The sequence below is a fragment of the Acanthopagrus latus genome, chromosome 7, assembly GCF_904848185.1.
Source record: "Acanthopagrus latus isolate v.2019 chromosome 7, fAcaLat1.1, whole genome shotgun sequence".
NCBI lineage: Eukaryota > Metazoa > Chordata > Actinopteri > Spariformes > Sparidae > Acanthopagrus > Acanthopagrus latus.
This window is the reverse complement of record NC_051045.1, coordinates 7407666-7425671: the sequence shown is the minus strand read 5'-3', so window position 1 is coordinate 7425671 and position 18006 is coordinate 7407666. Positions and strand designations below refer to the sequence as shown.

Below are 18006 nucleotides of genomic sequence, written 5' to 3'. Positions count from 1 at the left end.
GAATTAGAATAGCACTCAGTAAAGCGCATACTTCTGCAAAAGCCCAACAGTCCCTTTTAATTTAATCAAGCCTAATCTAATATTCTACTTATTACCACGTGTCAGCTGAAAAAAAACATATGAAAACATAATTTAATCCACCAAATTCACTTTTTTATTTGGCTCGGCCAAACCATAAGCTAATGGGGATCTATTCTAGGCCAAGACCCATCTTCCACCTCATAATTGTGTTAATACATTCAACAGTTTTTGTGTAATCCTGTTGACAAACCAACAAATGGACACAGGTGAAAACATAACCTCCCTGGCAGAGGTAACAACAATTTTTTTCATACAGCACTTTTCAAATGCCAGGTACAGAGTGCGTCTAAAGATATAAAACCATCAGATAAAAAAGCGCAAAATACATTAAAAGATTGGGCAGTTTAAAAAATTAAGTTGAAAAGAACTAAAAACCATCTTGGATGGTATCACACCAGTTGTTTTGCCCATCAGCACATTCACATTCCAACTACATTATCACCTGAGTCTGTCCACACTCATCTTCTAACCTGATGAACCTGATGAAGTAGGAGCACACAGAATAAAACAACTCTAAAATATTGTTTTTGAGGTGAGATTTAAATGAAGAGTTAAACCTATTTCAGAATTACTAAAAAGACACGGAGCAGAAGAGTTCAGGCTGGTTTGGTATCAGAAATACAGGCCGACACTTGTAACAGACGTGTGGTGCCCTCTAGTGGACAAACTATGCAATTGCAATCAAATAAATCTGTCTTGCAGTAACCTGTTACTTCTCTGACTGAGTTATCAGTGTAGCTCAACACATTGTAAAAGCACCAAGTTATTCATAAAACATTTCCTCTTACATTGAAGTTTTTATTTGAACTGTTGTATACGAAATAAATAGTCCCTGTGGTTTACTGCTGCGGAGGAACAGGGAAGCTGCTCTTGGAAAAATGTTGCTACTTACATATTTTATCAACCACTTTTTCCTCTCATACTTTTTACTTTTTTCTGTCCATAATTTTTTACTTTTTATCTCATAATTTATTTTACTTTTTTCTGTCATTTTTGACAGAAAAGGGTAAAAATATCAGAAACTTTAAGGAAAAATGTGTCAGAAAAAATAAAAACAGATTAGGAAAAAATTACGAGGAACAAGGGAGAAATGATAATGACAAAAGTAAGATAAAAGTGAAAATTATGAGAGAAAAGTATAATTATGAATTTTTGTTAATTATGAGAGAAAAAAGAAATAATTGAGGAAAAAAGTAAAAATTGCGCGAGAAAAGTTAATTATGACATGAAAAAAAGTTAAAATTTGGAAATAAGAACTTCTCGTAATTTTTTACTTTATAATTTTGACTTTTTTCTCGTAATTTTAACTTAAATGGCTAATCATGGGAATACTTTTTTCATCAAGTTTAGTTTTTCATCTTGTGTTTTTCTTTAACTGGCATAAAAATTAGCTAGTCAAAGTTTCTTGTGTATTCGTAGTATTTTACCAACTTTCTTGGTTACAAATGGCCTGTTTGCTGCACTTCATGAAGTGACGTCAAGTAATTGTTTGTCGTTATTGTCTTTTGTTATTTTTCTGAATCCAGAGGACTACGAACAGCTCGTAGAGGACATAGTGCGAGATGGAAGACTGTACGCATCAGAAAACCATCAAGAAATCCTCAAGGTTTGCACGTTTTACTTTTTGTTGTGTTGATTCCTGGTTGTGTTTGTTGTTGGCACCACCAGGGAGAGGTGATTCGATGAGGGAATAAGCTGCACATTAAAAGTTGTTGTTAGGCCAAACAAAGAGTGTTACTAAGAAACATTACTGTGAGTCAGGTGGTACATTAATATTGAAAAGAATTGTTTGTTGTGAGTAATTTGTTTTCCAGCATTGTGTAAGAGCTTCGAGCTATTATTAAAGATGAAACTGTGTGTTGATGTGTTGTGTTTACACCTGTGTGTTCTCCCCTACAGGATAAAAAACTGATTAAGACTCTTTTCGATGTGCTGGCTCACCCAAACAACTACTTTAAGTACACCACTCGGGAGTCCAACGAGATGCTTCCTCGCTCCTTCATACGTCTCATAAGCAGCAAAGTCTCCGCTTTCCTGCGACCTTACAAGTAAAACGTCACGCAGCCGCTGAAGCACTGGATCGTGACCCCCTCCCCCCCACCTCCACCTGACAGACGACACCGGCAAATCTCACAGGACTTTAAAAAAACAAAACAAAACAAAAAAAACACAACATACTAGTATGTTTAACTTTTCTTACTTTCCATAGGCTTTGACAATAAACACTATGCAGACCTGAGAAATACTGAAAAACTTGTGTTTTAGGTTTTTTTGTCAGTCTCCATTCAGCACAGGTCTGCAGTCCCGAGCGCGAGCATTTAGTGGGGATGTAGAGTGTGTGAGTGGGCTTGGCTTCTATTGTGTTGTGCAACGGCACCACAAAAGAAAAGAGTAGCCCATTTCAGACAGTAGGAGTAATGATTTGTGTGCGCGGTTTGAGCTTGATAGAGCTTGTTGTTGTTGTATTTGCTTAAATGAGCTGTCTGTGTACCAACTCCTACCATTAAGTATGACTGTAAGTGTTTGTGTAAGTGTTGTGTAACCCCTGGTTCCATCTTCAGCGTCTGTGTGCTGTCCTCGAGGAGGAGCGGTTGTTAAATTCAAGTCGCAGCTGCGTACCACTTCATTCAAAGCCTTACCATATTTGAGCTCTTAGAGCGGTTTCCAAGGGTTTTGCTGTTAAAACAGTTAATCTATGTTTTGTTCCGTCTGTCTAGACTGTACCAGTGTTTTCCATCCTTGACATAATTTCTGTTTTTTTTTTTTTAAAGCAAATACAAAAAAAAGGTGGTATAGCATTCCAGGAACATAGTGGACATATGGGAGATGAATAACAAACTAATAATTGCGAGAGCCACAGAAATGAGAGAGAGAGAGAGAGAGAGAGAGAGAGAGAGAGAGAGAGAGAGAGAGAGAGAGAGAGAGAGAAAGAAATGTCTTTGAGGGACATTATGTTTGCTGCTTCTTTTTTTTTAAAAAAAAAAAAAAAGGTCACTTTAATTCTTCAATCTCATATTGTCTTTCTGATGTACTCGACACACTAATAGTCTCTAGGTTTAAAACGAAAAAGGAAGCTCCACGTCTGAAATACTTTGTTCCCACACGCAGTAAGTCGATAATCTCACATTGCCTGTCTGTGGACTACCAGTTTTACCATGTTTTTTTGTTTTCAATCTTGTAAATAATGAAAATAAAATTAGACGAGGGTTGAATTCTTTGATCCTAACTTTCCTTATGCAGGACACCCCGCCCTCCCCCAACAACAACGAAATAAATAAATGAAAACCCCTTTCCGCCCCTGATGTCCCGCCCGTCTCAAAATCCAAAGACACCCGGTGCCCATTTCAAAACACCCTCTTCTGCCCCAGCTCTTCCAAAGACCGCCCTGAAAACAAAACAAAACAAAAAAAAAAAAAACAGGGCGGCTCACTTTGTTTTGTGCACTAAATTTCGGACACATCATCCTACCTTTGTAGTACAAAGTGCAATGAATGAAAACACACCTTTTGGTTACACCCAATTGTGACCCCCAACAAAGCTTGTGAAACGTGTTGTAGGCTGCGGTCTTGTTGAGACTCGTATGAAATATTTATCAGTCACAATGTGCGGAAGAGGTTTCTCTAATTCAGAGAAATACTGAAAATATTACGTCTGTCAAATTTTTAAGTATTTGGTGTGGAAATATTTCTCTTTGTGACCAAAAACAGGGTAAAATAAGTGATGTAATTAACGTTTTCCCTTCAAAACAGTTAAGGGGATTGTTCACCATTTTGGGAAATGTATTTTCTTTCTTGCGGGGAATTATGTGAGGAGATTGATGCCGCCCGTGTCTGTCAAATAAATAAGCTACAGCCATGAGACTGTAAGCCTAGCTTAGCCTACAAGATAATGACTGAATTTAACCTTTAACATCTTCTCATTTGAATCAGAACAAAACAAAAACAAACAAACAAAAAATGTGTGGCTTCACCCTTCCTTGGTCAGGTGGGTGGGTGACTTTCTGCAAGAAAGTAAAGAAATATTTCTCCAAAATGTAGGGATTATGCCTTTAAATTCAACATCACCATTGCAGTCAAATGTGTACAATTATAATCCCAAACCCTTATCGTGTATATTCAGCCCTCCACAGAGCATTAATTGAGTCTCTGCCTGCTCTCAGATCATCCAATTACTTTTTGCCCCAGGGATTTTGTTTTGTCCCCCTTTGTGTAAATAAATACAAGATGGTACACTTCAGATCATGTACTAAATGATATTTCCCAAACTTGTCAAAATTTGAGTGCCAATCCCAAGTTCAGTCACAGATTGTGTGCGTCTAGTCTCCAATATCTGTGTACGCGATTGCCAACAAGCAGGCAACGTTTTCATTTGGCCCACGTGCGCTCATTCCCCAAAAATCAACCCTCCGACCAGAATCGGCTTCTTTCCTGCAACCTGCTAAAGTTTTTTTTTTTTGGAATTGTTGCCTTTTAACGAGAGTTTGCTATGATGTATCATAGAGTTGATAATGATATTTGCACTTGAATTGTTATTGCTCATGTAAAGAAATGTCTGGATTTTGTATTGTCTTTTTAAATGAATGGAATTGGTGTTCTTATCTTTCTTGTAGCTTTGTTTGTTCATGAAATGCTCACTCACCGTTTTAGTCTATAGAGATGATACACATAACATTATCAACTGTAAAATAAAAAAAGACAAAAACAACAAAAAAGAAGAAACTATGTACAGGAGGTGAATGAGACAAGTTTGTACTTGTTACTGCCCAAAACACTTATTGAAATAAACATACTGTACTTCAGCTTCATTTCAAACATATTTTAATGTCTTTATATAATGAGTTTAAACATGTTCTGAGCAAATAAGAAAATATATCACTATTAATGCAGTATTAAAGGGGCTTTTAATTATATATATATAAAAAAAGTATTTATTTGAGCAGGAAGACATTGTGAAGCTAGCTTAAGAGACTATCCGTCCTCTGCTGGTGAATGGTTCTACCCGGTTGGCTTGTACCTGTATGTGCGAGGTCCTGAAATTAAAAAAAAGAAAAGAAAAGTGGTAAATTATAGGTGGTTAATGTTGTAAAACTGTATCTTGAGAAAGTTAACATACAGCCCCCGACTCTAAAGTTTTTGGGGTGCTGTGTGTTCCAACCATAAATAACTGATTTAATTAGGTAAATGTCTGCTTGAATAGAATTTGATGCCAGCAGCTTGTTTCAAATCTGTCTGGGACAGGGGTGAAAAAAAAAAATACTGGGAAAGTTTAAAGAAAAAGAAAAAAAACAAAACAAAAAAAACATAGGTTAATGGGTCAATTTGAAACAGGTGATCGTATCATGTTTGGGTATACGGGAGACTGGGGACGGTTCTAACAGCATCACTTTAACTAATAAGGGATAACATCAGATTTTACAGCCAAAACATACGTTTTCAGGTAACAAAGTCATTTTTTGGACCGAGTCTATATTTTGATTAGTACTACTGATACTGTTGATGTTTGAATTAGGTCACTTGTGTTAGTTTAAAGTGGAAGATCTTACGTAAAATGTGGGTCATTTCGTCGGGGTCAAAAACAACCCTGCTGACACAGCTGGCTGAACAATGGCTGACAGGGGTGGACGGGTTGCAACACCTTATAAGAAAATGTTACAACCATCCCTGAATCACAATTCACATATGTTCTCTATCCTACTGCTTGTTATTTCAGTGTGTCGAGACAGTGGGTGAGGAAAATTAATCAGGGTGTGTCTTCATCACATGTACTTAAAGTTACATCAGATGAAGTGAGGCAGGGTGAAACAGTTAGGTTGGTTAAAAAGACTATTCCATGGAACAAACCCAAGGAAAAGTGTAAATTGCAAGATCTAGGCCCACGAAAATCTGCACACTTGGAAAACCTACACACACACTGATCACTCCGATTAGATGGATAACACACACACACACACACACACACTTTATCATTTACATTTATTTATGATTGTTGCTTTACTAATTGTCAAATATCTTCCTGAGATTTTACGTCGGTTATGACCTCCTGCTGAAGGTTTCTACTTTTATGTGTATAACATTCATGGGTAGTATCCCCAAATTTTCTTTGAGAAAAGCTCTTCTAACGTTATGATCCACACCACTGACACTGTTCCTCATTTAGCCGTCAGTGACGAGTTATTTTTTTTCTTAGCAAGACACAGGAAGATGCATTAGTGTTGACACATGCACAATAAACGTATATAGACCTATAATAAATAATTACAATTGAACCATACCCTGGTATTGGGGTAGGTTGTAACAGTGGCATCGACATCCAATAATGAATTCAGTGATGTAGCTGGAGAAGTTATGAACATTGCCAGTCGTAGTTGATAGGTGAGAGTATGTTTGTCAAAATTTGAGTGCCCTATCACAAATAAACATTCTGCAAGTTATAAGCAGCCAAGACAAAAAGTGTTATAACCAACATATTCACATCCCTGCCATTTTCCCGGGAAGCTCAGATTCTGAGTCATGCTGCCTTGTTCAGTGACAGAAGTCGCCTTCTGATTGAACAACTACTGAAAAGTTGATGGATAGTGAAAATAAGAAAAAACCTATTTGATCAACCCCTTAGCTAATATACAACCACTTTAATTGACTAAATCAATGTTTCACTATGAGGCTAACAAACGTCTGATATTTTAGAATTAATCTACACCCAACTTAACCAAATGTTGTTTTTACCTTGAAATAGACACTGATGGAAGCGGGGTTAGTCAAACTATGGAGGGACGTTCGGCCATATTTCAAGGCAAAACAACATATTTGATAACCCATTAGCTTCTGTGTGACAACAGCTAACCTTCGTGTTCAATCGTTTTCCAGCCAACATTATACTGTCTGATGGTGTTACACGACACAAGACGTAAATTAATTCTAAAATGTCCGCCAACAGCTTGGGCATGGACCTCTACAGAAGCCAGGAACTGTCATGTTGATGGTTTGAAATGTCGTCCCCCCCCCCCCCGAAAAATCTGGCGCTGACGTTCCTCCACACTTTCACCATCCATCGTCTTTTCAGTTGCTAATCAATCAGCAGGCAGGAAAACACCAACAATGTGTCAGTTTTCCAACATTTATACCACTTGTGACCTGGAACATGGCAGGGCAACATTTCAGCTTCCCACACATCAGAGGAAAATGGCCGCCATGTGAATATGGTCTATGATTGGAGGCATTTAATTTACATTTCACACAGCGTACCACCTTTTTGCAACAGGGGGTGTACAGCTATCGATTACTTACCTAGGCTTAAACATTTTGGGAGGCCAGGGGACCACTGGCCATCACTCCCACAGGTAACCACTCTTGGGCCGGTCCTCTTGTAAGGCTTTTCACACTCGATGGATATGGTGTCCCTGAATTGATACAGCCCATTATGAGCTCCTGCCCAGGAGCCCCTGGGCACTCTTGGAGGTGGACATGTCATTTCTGTAGGGAAACATCAGTTTTACATCTCGCTAGGCAAAAGGGAATTTTGTTTCATTTTATTTTAGTGCCGTGCTAATAAGGAAGGATCAAGGACCTTTGCATGTAGGAGGAGAACTCCATGTCCCGTCCTCGGTACACCAAATCTCACTTGATCCGCTGAGGGTTCCCGCACGACACTGATAGCGGACAACAGTCCTGTACGAGTAAGGCGGCTCGTGGGGGCCTCTCATATCTGCATTCATCACTTGTGGAGGCTCATCACACTGCACAGCTGGAAGAGATACAGATGTGTTGGCACAGCTGAAGAGGACAGGACATTAAAGATCGCCTCGCAAATGACACTAAAGTTTCCCTTCACCTTCACAGACAGGAATGCGGCCATCCCAGCCTTTACTCGTGCAGGTTCTGGTTGCCTTTCCCACGAGATTATACCTTAATGAAAAAGGATGGTTGTCGAGTCACATTTTCATAATAAATAAAAAATAAATAATAATAATAATAATAATAATAATAATAATAATAATAATAATAATAATAATAATAATAATAATAATAATAATTTGGAGACAGTACGCAGGAAAAAACAGCAGAGTGTGCGCTTCCTCACCCCTCGTCACAGACGGCTGTAGCCGTGTCTCCAAACTCGACTCCGCTGTAATCAAACCAGCCATTTAGGATCTCTCCTGCTGAGCCGCATGGCTTCCCTTGTGAGGATGAAACAGGAGGAGAACGGTTTAAGAGTCTGACAGCTCATTACGACCTCGTGAAAGCTATCTTTATATATATTGACGTGCAGTGCATCAAAGACTGGATACAATAAACTTCTCAGCAGGACCGTTAATAATCCTTGTGCCTCAAAGAAAAAGGGCCATACCGGTGTTTTTAAAAAGTACACCCTCCTCCTCCTCTTCCAAGGAACCAGTGGGTCTTTCACCACAGTATGAACATTTCCTCGAGACTTGCAGTGGTGGAATGCAAGTATATTTAATCAAGTACTGTTCTTTAGAGCGACTTGTACTTTACTTGAATGCTTTTATTCCACTTTCTACTTCACCAGATTTCAGACGGAAATATTCATTTGACAATGTTAGTTACTGGGTACTTAAAAAAAAAAAAGCAAGATCTTAAAAAAAAAAAAACCACCACAATGTGTTTTTATGAACTGAACTTTACGTCAGCATTTACAAATGCAGCTGATATGATGATGAGTTGATTGACGGTTAAACTAATTTAATGATTTTGCAGAGATTTTTATGCCGTTGGCAACAAGCAGATTCGAAGGTTTTCACTTTGGGCTCTGGGTAATTGTGACAAATCTACTCACCATTTTCAAATAAATCAGTGGATTAATCCTCAAGAGCTGCCGTCCTATGCATTTTTTAGTTTTTTTTTTTTAAATGAGCTCCACCTCGACCATTTGCGACAACAAAATCCTGCTTTTTTATTCATGCATTTTATATATTAATCTTACAACATAATAGTCTAAAAGTCACAGTTTACAGCGCAGTATAAGTACTTTTACTCAGTGACTTGGAACTTGCAAGTTTAGTAATACATTATAATGATTGATGTCTTTTTCTACTTATTCTTAAATTATTGCCAAAGGGCCAATTCATTTAAAGAGTCTATAATAAAAGCAATAGTAAAGTGGTAGGTCACCTGTGAGCCATTTCACGCCCTGATATTATAATAAGTGTTCTCGGGCTTAATTGAAAAATTAATTGGGTGCCTGGAAGCTTGCAAACATTTAAAAACAACAATTTAAAAAGAAGCTGAATCACTGAAGCATGCTCTGGAAAATGTTTAACAGTAGTGACACATGCAAAAAAATAAACGCTGGAATCATCCTTTAGAACGAGCAACATCCCTCAGCCACAGATGGTTGGATGCTCTCTGATCGTCACAATAAAAAAAAAAATATTCAAGAATCACAGAATGTAGACTGAAGATCTTCGGCATTATAGAAACACGTTTATAGAGCATAAAATTAAAAAGTTCTTACGTTCACATCTCAGCCGCAGCGGCGTCCACTGCCCTCTTCTACACGTGCGATACCTGCTGCCGCCTGCCTGGATGTATCCGACGACACACACGTACTGGACTCGCTCATCGGACCCAAAAGATGTCCTCAGGATGTATTTGTCTGCCAGGCTGGTGTGGGAGCTGCTGCTGGCAACTGGCACGCCACATCCACCTGCTGACTCGCTGTCTTTAGCAGGTAACAGAGGTTTGGCAGGTAACAGAGGTTTGGCAGGTAACAGAGGTTTGGCAGGTAACAGAGGTTCAGCAGGTAACAGAGGTTTGGCAGGTAACAGAGGTTCAGCAGGTAACAGAGGTCTAGCGGGTGACACAGTTTCAGCAGGTGACCGGGTCGTTTCAGGTGAAGGCAGGCACCGAGGGGGTTCAGGCTGCCACTGGCCACCGGCGCCACACGTGATCTGCTGTGCTCCGTCCAGCTGGAAGCCCCGACTGCAGGTGAAGGTCACGCTGTCGCCCACCTGGTGCACAGAGACGTCTCCGCGGCTGCTCACAGCGTTGACCACCACAGGGGGGGAGCAGGTGGGCCGACCCTCTGAGGAGATCAAAATTCTGTTACACAGCCCATTCTGTGCCTCTGGGTTTACCGGCACCATCTAGTGGGAAGCATGTTGGCTCATTATTAGTCATTACAGACTATATATTAATGTCTTTTTCTGCATGACTATTCCCATTCCAAAACAGTTTTGTTACCTTGCACCATTTTGCTGAACTAAAACCTCACGTTTTATTGCATCTCTTAGCACTGTGAATTATGATCTGGCCTGAGTCTGAACCATTGGACTGACTTTTGAACAGAGACATCGCTGATTTAGGGGAAAACGTTTGTACACAATAGCACCCGGATGATTGTCGGGTACATCATCTGAGGCCTTTTGGTTTTGTTAAATCTCCCTATTCTGAGTGTGCTACAGACTGTGACCTTCTCTGACACTCATGGTCAGCCTGGTGCCGGCCCGTCAGCTGAAACTGGTCAATACTGTGCAAGTGGTATAATAAAAGCGAAGAGCAAATAAAGGAGCCCTCTTGTCATTGATTTTCTATTTGTTCAACTCTAAATAAGATTTTCCACCACTTATATCACATCTTGATTTGTTTCAGTCATGATCGCCTCTTCCGCTACTTACAGGTGAGACACATTTGAAGCCTTGAGATCCCAAAATTATTCGATTAAAAAAAACAAAAAAAACAAACAAAAAAAAAAACACGTTACTTACACCCAGTTGGTGCACTTTTTGCTTAGCAGCTACAGTGAAGAATGTAAATAACATCTTTTCAAATTAAATAACATCTTTTTTTCTGTTTGGCATCTCCGGGCTTCCAGAGTCTTATACTCGACAAGCTGTGCGGATACATTTTAGGCCTTTTATTGACATTTTTTTGTTTCTCCATCTTCTTCAGGTGATCAGGAGATACCACAACCTTTTTTTTGTTGTGAAGCTCCAGATGTGTTTTGTAGACTACAAAACTTTCCACTGACACGGGGGGGGGAGCAGATAAATTACTACATTTTTGGGTGAACTCATCCTTTAATATTTAAGCCATGTGTTCCCTGACAAACTCAGCCATGAACGATTACTTCTTTATTCTCACAACACAATGGAGTATGACGGAAGATTTAAAAGGGATCAAAACTAGTAACGTCATCGTGCGTCACATTCAGACAGCAGTTACTCAATATTAAAAACGCAACGCCGCCCACTCTCAAGGCGCAGCAACCACAAAGACCACAAGTGAGTTTCACATAATGAGTAAGAATGCTCTGATGCTCACCTTCACAAATTGGGACGTCGCCGCTCCAGCCAGCCCTCTTGCAGACCATGTAGTTAAGTCCCTTCACCGTGTATCTATCAACATGGAGATATGAGTTGAAACACAAACTCAGAGGCTCACATACAGGATTTATCTGTCAGGCTTCCACACTTACCCCTCGTTGCATACGGCATAAACTTTCTCCCCAATCAGCGAGTCCCCTTCATAGTGGAACTCTCCGTTGGCCAGCTCCCCGGCGTTGCCACATGATCTCTCTGTTAGGAATTAGATATGCAGAAAGCACAGAGGTTAATCAGATCATGAAATCACGGGTGAAATGAGATTTGCAGGGTTGGAGGGGAACAAAAAACAAAATTTTAAAAAAAGGACAGAGACTTCTTTATTTTACAAAAGTTGCCGAACAGCTCAGATTCAGTAAGCTGCTGCAAAGCCGACCCGCCGACCCGAGGGAGATTTGCCACAAAAGGATCTGATGCAGGGGGGGGGAGATTTTAAAATGGAAAAATGTTTGAGGCTTAACTGTGAGGCTCGGTAATTTGATTTAATGTACTTCTTGCTGGAAGACTCAGGTGGAAGACCTCGTGACAGCAAACATCTGGTCGGCCTGTTTTTCTCTGCTTCAGGTCCAATAACAGAAGAGCTGTGTCATTCTGATGCATTAGTTCATACTGGAGCCTGCAGATAGGAGCTGCACAGAGCTGCTCTCAAATACCTGTCGCACAAGTTAAACTAGACTGGGTGTTATTAGGTGAGAGATTAGGCTGCTGTGACAGAGCAGGCTGGAACTTTACACCACACATTCTGTGAAATCACTCAAATACAAATTCTGCTAGAAGAAGAAGATCAGCAGGATCTGACAGGAGCTGGAAATGGAGCTCGTTTTTTTTTTGTTTGTTTTTTTAAAGGAAAAAACAAAAAAAAAAATTCGACCTATTTAATCTGTCTTTTTATGTAATGTTTCATAAACTTATGGTTACATTTTTATTTTACACCAAAAGTTTTGAAATTAAATTGTTGTATAGTTTAATTATCGTGTTTTATTAAATTATTGTTTTATTAAATTGTGTACTTTGAATTGAATTAATTTGTATTATTTTCATTAAATTATCAGTGTTATTGTTTATTAAATTATTTTTTTTATTTATTTTGTATTATGATTTCATAAAACGATTGTTTTGTTTAAATTATTGTACTATTTGTTATTAAAATAAGGTGTCATTATTTTTTAAAACTACTGTTGTTCTTAATTACATGTTGTTGTTGTTTCTCCTTCAAAGCAGACAGCGCCCCCTATTGGGGTATTTTTTGGATAAACTTTAATGATAAACTGTGGAGTTTGACTGTAATTTTGTCTGAAGACACAGTGAGGAAGGGCGTCTTCGCTGAAACATCCGTGTGGCAAGAATAAACAGTTTGATGGGAACGCTGTCTTTTATTTTTCCTCTTGTTTATTCTCTAGAACAGGAATAAGCACTCTGTACTGAAGCTATGAATGTGAGTTGAGCATGTTGTCTCTTATTAGTATTATAATATTCCATATTATCATTTTTTTTAATAAATCAAAAATTACCCATATTGTATTGCTGTGTGATGAATATTAGTCTCTACATACATTTTCATTTTTGGCCCCCCATCACTTGTAAAGCACTTTGAGTTCCATTTTTGGAACGGTGTTGCATAAAAGTTTGAGTCATTGATAAAAACTAAACTTATTTCCTTGTTTTTTCCAGTTAAAAATAAAACAAAGCGGTGAGTTTCCACAGTCTACCTTCTCACTAATAATGGGACATTAGTCTGTAATTAATCATAGAAATACAAACTTCTTTATCTTCTCTTTAAAAATATCAGCGCCAGCAAACAAAAACACCAGAAAGTTAGTTGAGGACTATGAACGTAACGTCAGTATGAGACCGTTTAGTCTCTTCAGGGGCCGTATGACCAGAAGGAACAATAAGAGTAACAAAAGACTCTTATGAGTGCGTGGAAGTATTAAGATAAGATAAAATAACACTTTATTTATCTTGAAGGAGAAGCACTTGTGCCAGAGATTGTTCCAAAGAAATTACAGTAACAACCAGCGTGTTTCTTGGTCAGGGTCACACACACTGGGCCCTGTTTGTTTTCTCTTTTCTTTTCTTTTGTTTTAAAATAAAAACAATAGAATATGAAATATCAGTGAAATATACAAGATATAAACATGTTTGAGGAGTAAAAATGTAAAAAGACAGCGCCTAATAGAACAACAGCAGAAGTGAGATAAGTATGAGACCAAAAAATAAGTAAACTAAAATAGAAAGTATTTGTATTAGTGTTAGAATGAGGAGCGTCTGAGCTCTAATAGGAATAAAGGGGAGTTTTCTGGTGTCATTGATCAGGATGGAGACAGTGGTGATGAAACTTTGGTCTATTTTTTAATGACTTCAGTCACATCAATTAAGCTTGAGGGGGAAAAAAAGTCAACCTACCCTTTAATGTAGTGATGCGGGATTAAAACCACAACTTTCCTTTGTCTTAAATTCTTCATTATTTGGGGCATTCAAGCTTTTAATTCTAATGATAACATTACAGTATTTTAAAAAATATCACATGTAGGCGTCCTCACATGACCACTGGGGGGCCTCACGCTGCTTTAAATCACATTTACAGCAAATATCACTAAACATAAGTTCTCTGCAAGAAAAAAAAAACACAACATAGAACCTTCTCTTTTACTTCTAATTCATAAACTAGATGAATAAACACGTTGAGAACTCACTTTCGCACTTTAAGTTCAGTCTGCTCCAGCCTCCCTGAAGACACTGCACCGCTCGAATGGATCTGGAGGAGGCGGTGAAGTCGTCTGCGCAGTCATAATAAATCTTCTCCCCGATGTTGAAGTGCTGCCTGCCGCTGTATTTGCTGGCCAGCTTGGTGTGCGGGTACACGACCGGTGCGCCGCACTTCTTGGGCGGCTGAGCCGCTTTAATGGGAGATCAGACACCATCAATTAACATAAAACACACACACACGAAGAAAAAAAAGTGGATTTTGTTGTCTTGTTTTTACCTGAAGCGAGTAAAGTGAACGATAAAATCAGGATGTTCCCCACGACGGGCTTCATGTTGCTCCTCTGCGCGTCCTCCGTGCGTAAACAAATCCTCGGAGGCAGATTACAAAGTGGCAACAGGCGGATCACATGGAGCAATTTATAGCGGAGGTGTGGCGCAGCCCACGGACCAGACGTGAAAACAAGTAGGACACACAGATGAACCGCTATCACGTGTATGGAGGACCCACACCGACAAAACCCAAAACCCATCCATGAACGACCCAGTGGATCGAAGTAATGTGCAATCAAATTAAAAGCACCAAAGATATGATATAAACAATGGAGACATTAATTAAAGGGTCATTATGTAGTTGTAGAAGTCTACACAGAAGAAATTCAAACAATATTAAAGGTGCTGTTTGTAAGAAAAAAGTTGATTCTTGAGTTCCGCTATAGGATTGTAGGACTGTGGGAATGAGACTCGAACTTCACTTTCAAATAACACCTTTAATGAGTTAATCAAACAAACTCAGGCATATTTATTTGTTCTGTAACTGAATGAACAAGCTGTTCTCAGAGGAAGATAAGATCCCCAGAACCATCACTCTGTTTACATGATGTCAGAAGATGTCATCACGCCAGTCCGGCAGAAATCGTACGAAATCAAATTTCTCAAAGTCGGACTAACTCACCCAGAGGGTGCTGCTGGAAGTCCATTTACTCTTTCACATGTCCCATTAGCATTTCATTAGCATAATGAAGCAGAAATTCATAGAGAAATTTAAACTGGAAACACATAAATAAATACGTTTGGGGAAAAAATGTTTAGGGGAAAAATGCAAAGAGAAAATAACAAGCAGTAGAAATAAATACACGCATAAATAAATACATTTAGAAATTAATACAAACGTAAACCAATACAAAATCATATTAAAACAGTAAAGTATGTCACACATTTATGAATTAATTAATGTCGATATTTCTTTTTGATGTATTTGGTGCATTTAAGGGCATTTTAATTTATTTATTAAGTCATTCATTTCTTGCTATATATTTTGATTTTGGCAGTTTCCGTCCTCCGTAACCGACACCCTGGACCACTGATCTTCAGTTTTTGTTGAAGTAGTTTTAGGCAGGTGTGTATTCAACTGTCAGATCACTTTTGAGGCGTATTTCATCCACCCTTCGATCAAGCAGCAGATTGAATCCTAGACGCACCTGTCGGTATGACCCTCGCAGAAACATGTAGGTCTTTATAAAGGTTGGATTTTATTGCAGGCTCACTGTGTGTTGGCTTTAGCTGCTCGAGCTTAATACACTTCAGAACTCTGCTGGAGCTGCACAAGGCTCTCAAGGTTCTTTCAGCCACTTTTCCCCCCTCCTGGTTATTTTTAATCCACACAACAGGCTGGTTGGATTTCCTGTAGAGTCACTTTGCCAACATGATTTTGAGTCACTGCCACAGCGATTGTACACGTCAGCAGTAGTGTGGAAGCGTCAGCCGGACCCTTTACTTAAGACAAAAACCACAATGTAAAAATAACCCTCAACCTCTGCACCAGTTTCCATATTAGCAGCTAAATGTGCATATGTAGCATGCGTACAGTGTTGAGTAAAGAGATGGATTCACTACATGTAAGCAGTATTTTGTACCAGTAGCTGCTTTTTCTTGGGTACTTAAATGTATAATTTACCAAATCAAGTGATTCTGAGAAGATTAATAACTTCTGACTTTTCTCTATTTTTCCCTCACTACTCCTAAAATTCTGCAGTTTGGGCGTGTTGAGGACATAAACAGGTGTTGCTTCATGTTTGATGGCCTTAAAGGTCAATGTTTTATGAAGTCTTCAGATGTCAGAGGATAAGTTCACACAAAAATAAAAATTCAGTCATTATCTACTCACCGCCGTGCAGATGGAAAGTCTGGAATTTAGTAACCCACAAAAACATTTCTGGAGTTTTTCCTAATCAACAAAAGTAGATGGGAACTTGTTTAAATCTTACCTTTAGCTGCTGAGCTAAAGGCGTTAGCATACACCTGTCTGAAGCGGGTCCACAAGCTTGATCACACACAAATGTACATTTAGCAGAGGTTTCATGCATACAGTCATACACTGATGCCAGTGGCTGCCACACAAGGTGCGCATAAGGAGCAGTTTGGGGTTCAGTATCTTGCCCAAGGACACTTCGGCATGCAGGCCAGGGGAATCGAACCAGCGACCCTCCAATAACAAGATGCCGGCTCTACCCCTGAGCCACAACTGCTGCGCAAATGTTCTACGTAACATCTTTTAAAATACATTTCAGGATCTCTGGGCTTCCAGGGACTTGGGTCAGGCCGGACGAGCTGAACAGAGCCGTGTCGTATTTCTTTTGGTTGGTTTTTTTTTTTTTCTTTACATATTTAAAACAAGCTGCAACACTGGTTTGCTGTGAAGCTCCAGAAATGTTTTGTGAACAAAACTTCACCTGACTTTCCCCTCAGCATGGGGCTGAATAGATGATGACTGAATTTTCATTTGCAGTTGAACTGTTCCTTTAAACTAAAAAGTATATGCTAACTATACAGCCGTCCAATGTGAAAAGTACAAATGTCATCTATACTGGAGGGCAGTATGAACATAAATTACAACTATGTGAAAACTGTACAGTCCACAAGTAACTTCATATTATTTCCATGCCTCTTGTTAATTTAATTCAATTTAGTCTCTCCTTGTGTCTCAGCAGGTAAGATGATTATGTCTTCACACTCCCTCCGCCTCTGTGTCTCCACCCTGTCTGGATGGAGGCGTGGTGGACATGTTTTGACTCTTCACATCAAAATGTCATCACAGCCTTGTCTGAGAACATCAGGACAAAATGTAACCCGTAGACGTCACCGTGCCGCACATTCCTGCTCCCACCTCGAGGATGTAACCACACAAACAAACAATTAATTCATCCAGCTGTATCATTTTGAGAACAGTGAAGAATGACTAAGTCATTAGTGTCTGTTTCTCCCTTTTTAAAAATCAGTCGCCTATTTCTTTTTTAATATCTGCAATCAGCGCAGAAATTCATCAGAGCTCTTTTATCTGAATCGACTCATTCAAGAATCATTTCAGGCGTCAAAGCAACCAGCAGATTAAATTCTCTGAAATGCAACTGATTATTTTGTCGCCCTTCCGCCTCCATTTCCCCGTAACACACTCTACAGCTTATAAAAAGTAAATCAGGTCCATTTAAAGCATGATATTTAGATTTAAACTGACCGAGATTAGGGAAAGAATAACATCTCCCAACATGAATTTTTAAAATGCCAAACAGAGCTTCGTGTGTCTGTGTATTCATAGAAGTAGATACTGTATATAGTAAGATAGAAGTGACTCAGTGATCTTGTTTGTAACGAAACTGCGCATCATTGTTGGAACAGATTATCAAAACCTGACAACATCCCGTCATCAAAGCAGAACAGACGTGAGTTTCATCGTCTGTACGGCTACACACACACACACACACACACACACACAAAAAAGATTTCTGTCTCACACATGAAATGTCAGATCAAGTGTGTACGTCACACCAGTCTGAAACATTTTAGCTCAAAACATCTGAAATTACACAGCTGGCGCTGGCTTT

General features: G+C 39.1%; 2 protein-coding genes across 3 annotated transcripts in view; one reads left to right on the top strand and one right to left on the bottom strand.

Annotated features, from left to right (window-relative positions):
• scube3 (signal peptide, CUB domain, EGF-like 3) overlaps positions 1-4879 on the top strand; it is an 83811-nt gene extending 78932 nt beyond the window's left edge. For both annotated transcript variants that reach the window (XM_037102992.1, XM_037102994.1), the window contains 2 exons: positions 1608-1687; positions 1981-4879. In XM_037102992.1, coding sequence (XP_036958887.1) covers positions 1608-1687; positions 1981-2133 — 233 coding nt within the window. In that variant the 3' untranslated portion in view covers positions 2134-4879. The remainder of the gene's footprint in view (positions 1-1607; positions 1688-1980) is intronic.
• An 83-nt stretch (positions 4880-4962) lies between these two features.
• LOC119022293 (complement receptor type 1-like) lies at positions 4963-14567 on the bottom strand. The gene is made up of 10 exons (XM_037102995.1): positions 14406-14567; positions 14116-14319; positions 11515-11614; positions 11361-11434; positions 9553-10122; positions 8158-8254; positions 7909-7982; positions 7645-7821; positions 7365-7550; positions 4963-5110 (listed from the first exon to the last, which is right to left on the bottom strand). The coding sequence occupies exons 1-10, from the start codon at positions 14458-14460 to the stop codon at positions 5076-5078; spliced, it is 1572 nt and encodes a 523-aa protein (XP_036958890.1). The 5' UTR covers positions 14461-14567; the 3' UTR covers positions 4963-5075.
• Positions 14568-18006: the final 3439 nt, after the last annotated feature.

Bases quoted from the DNA above. Each gene is read 5' to 3' on its own strand.
- LOC119022293 (XM_037102995.1), bottom strand. From the start codon at position 14,460: ATGAAGCCCGTCGTGGGGAACATCCTGATTTTATCGTTCACTTTACTC. The intron at 11,615-14,115 runs GTGAGTTCTCAA...AATTCCTAACAG, and splicing joins ACTGAACTTAAAGTGCGAAA to AGAGATCATGTGGCAACGCC. The intron at 7,551-7,644 runs GTCCTTGATCCT...GTTTCCCTACAG, and splicing joins TTCTCCTCCTACATGCAAAG to AAATGACATGTCCACCTCCA.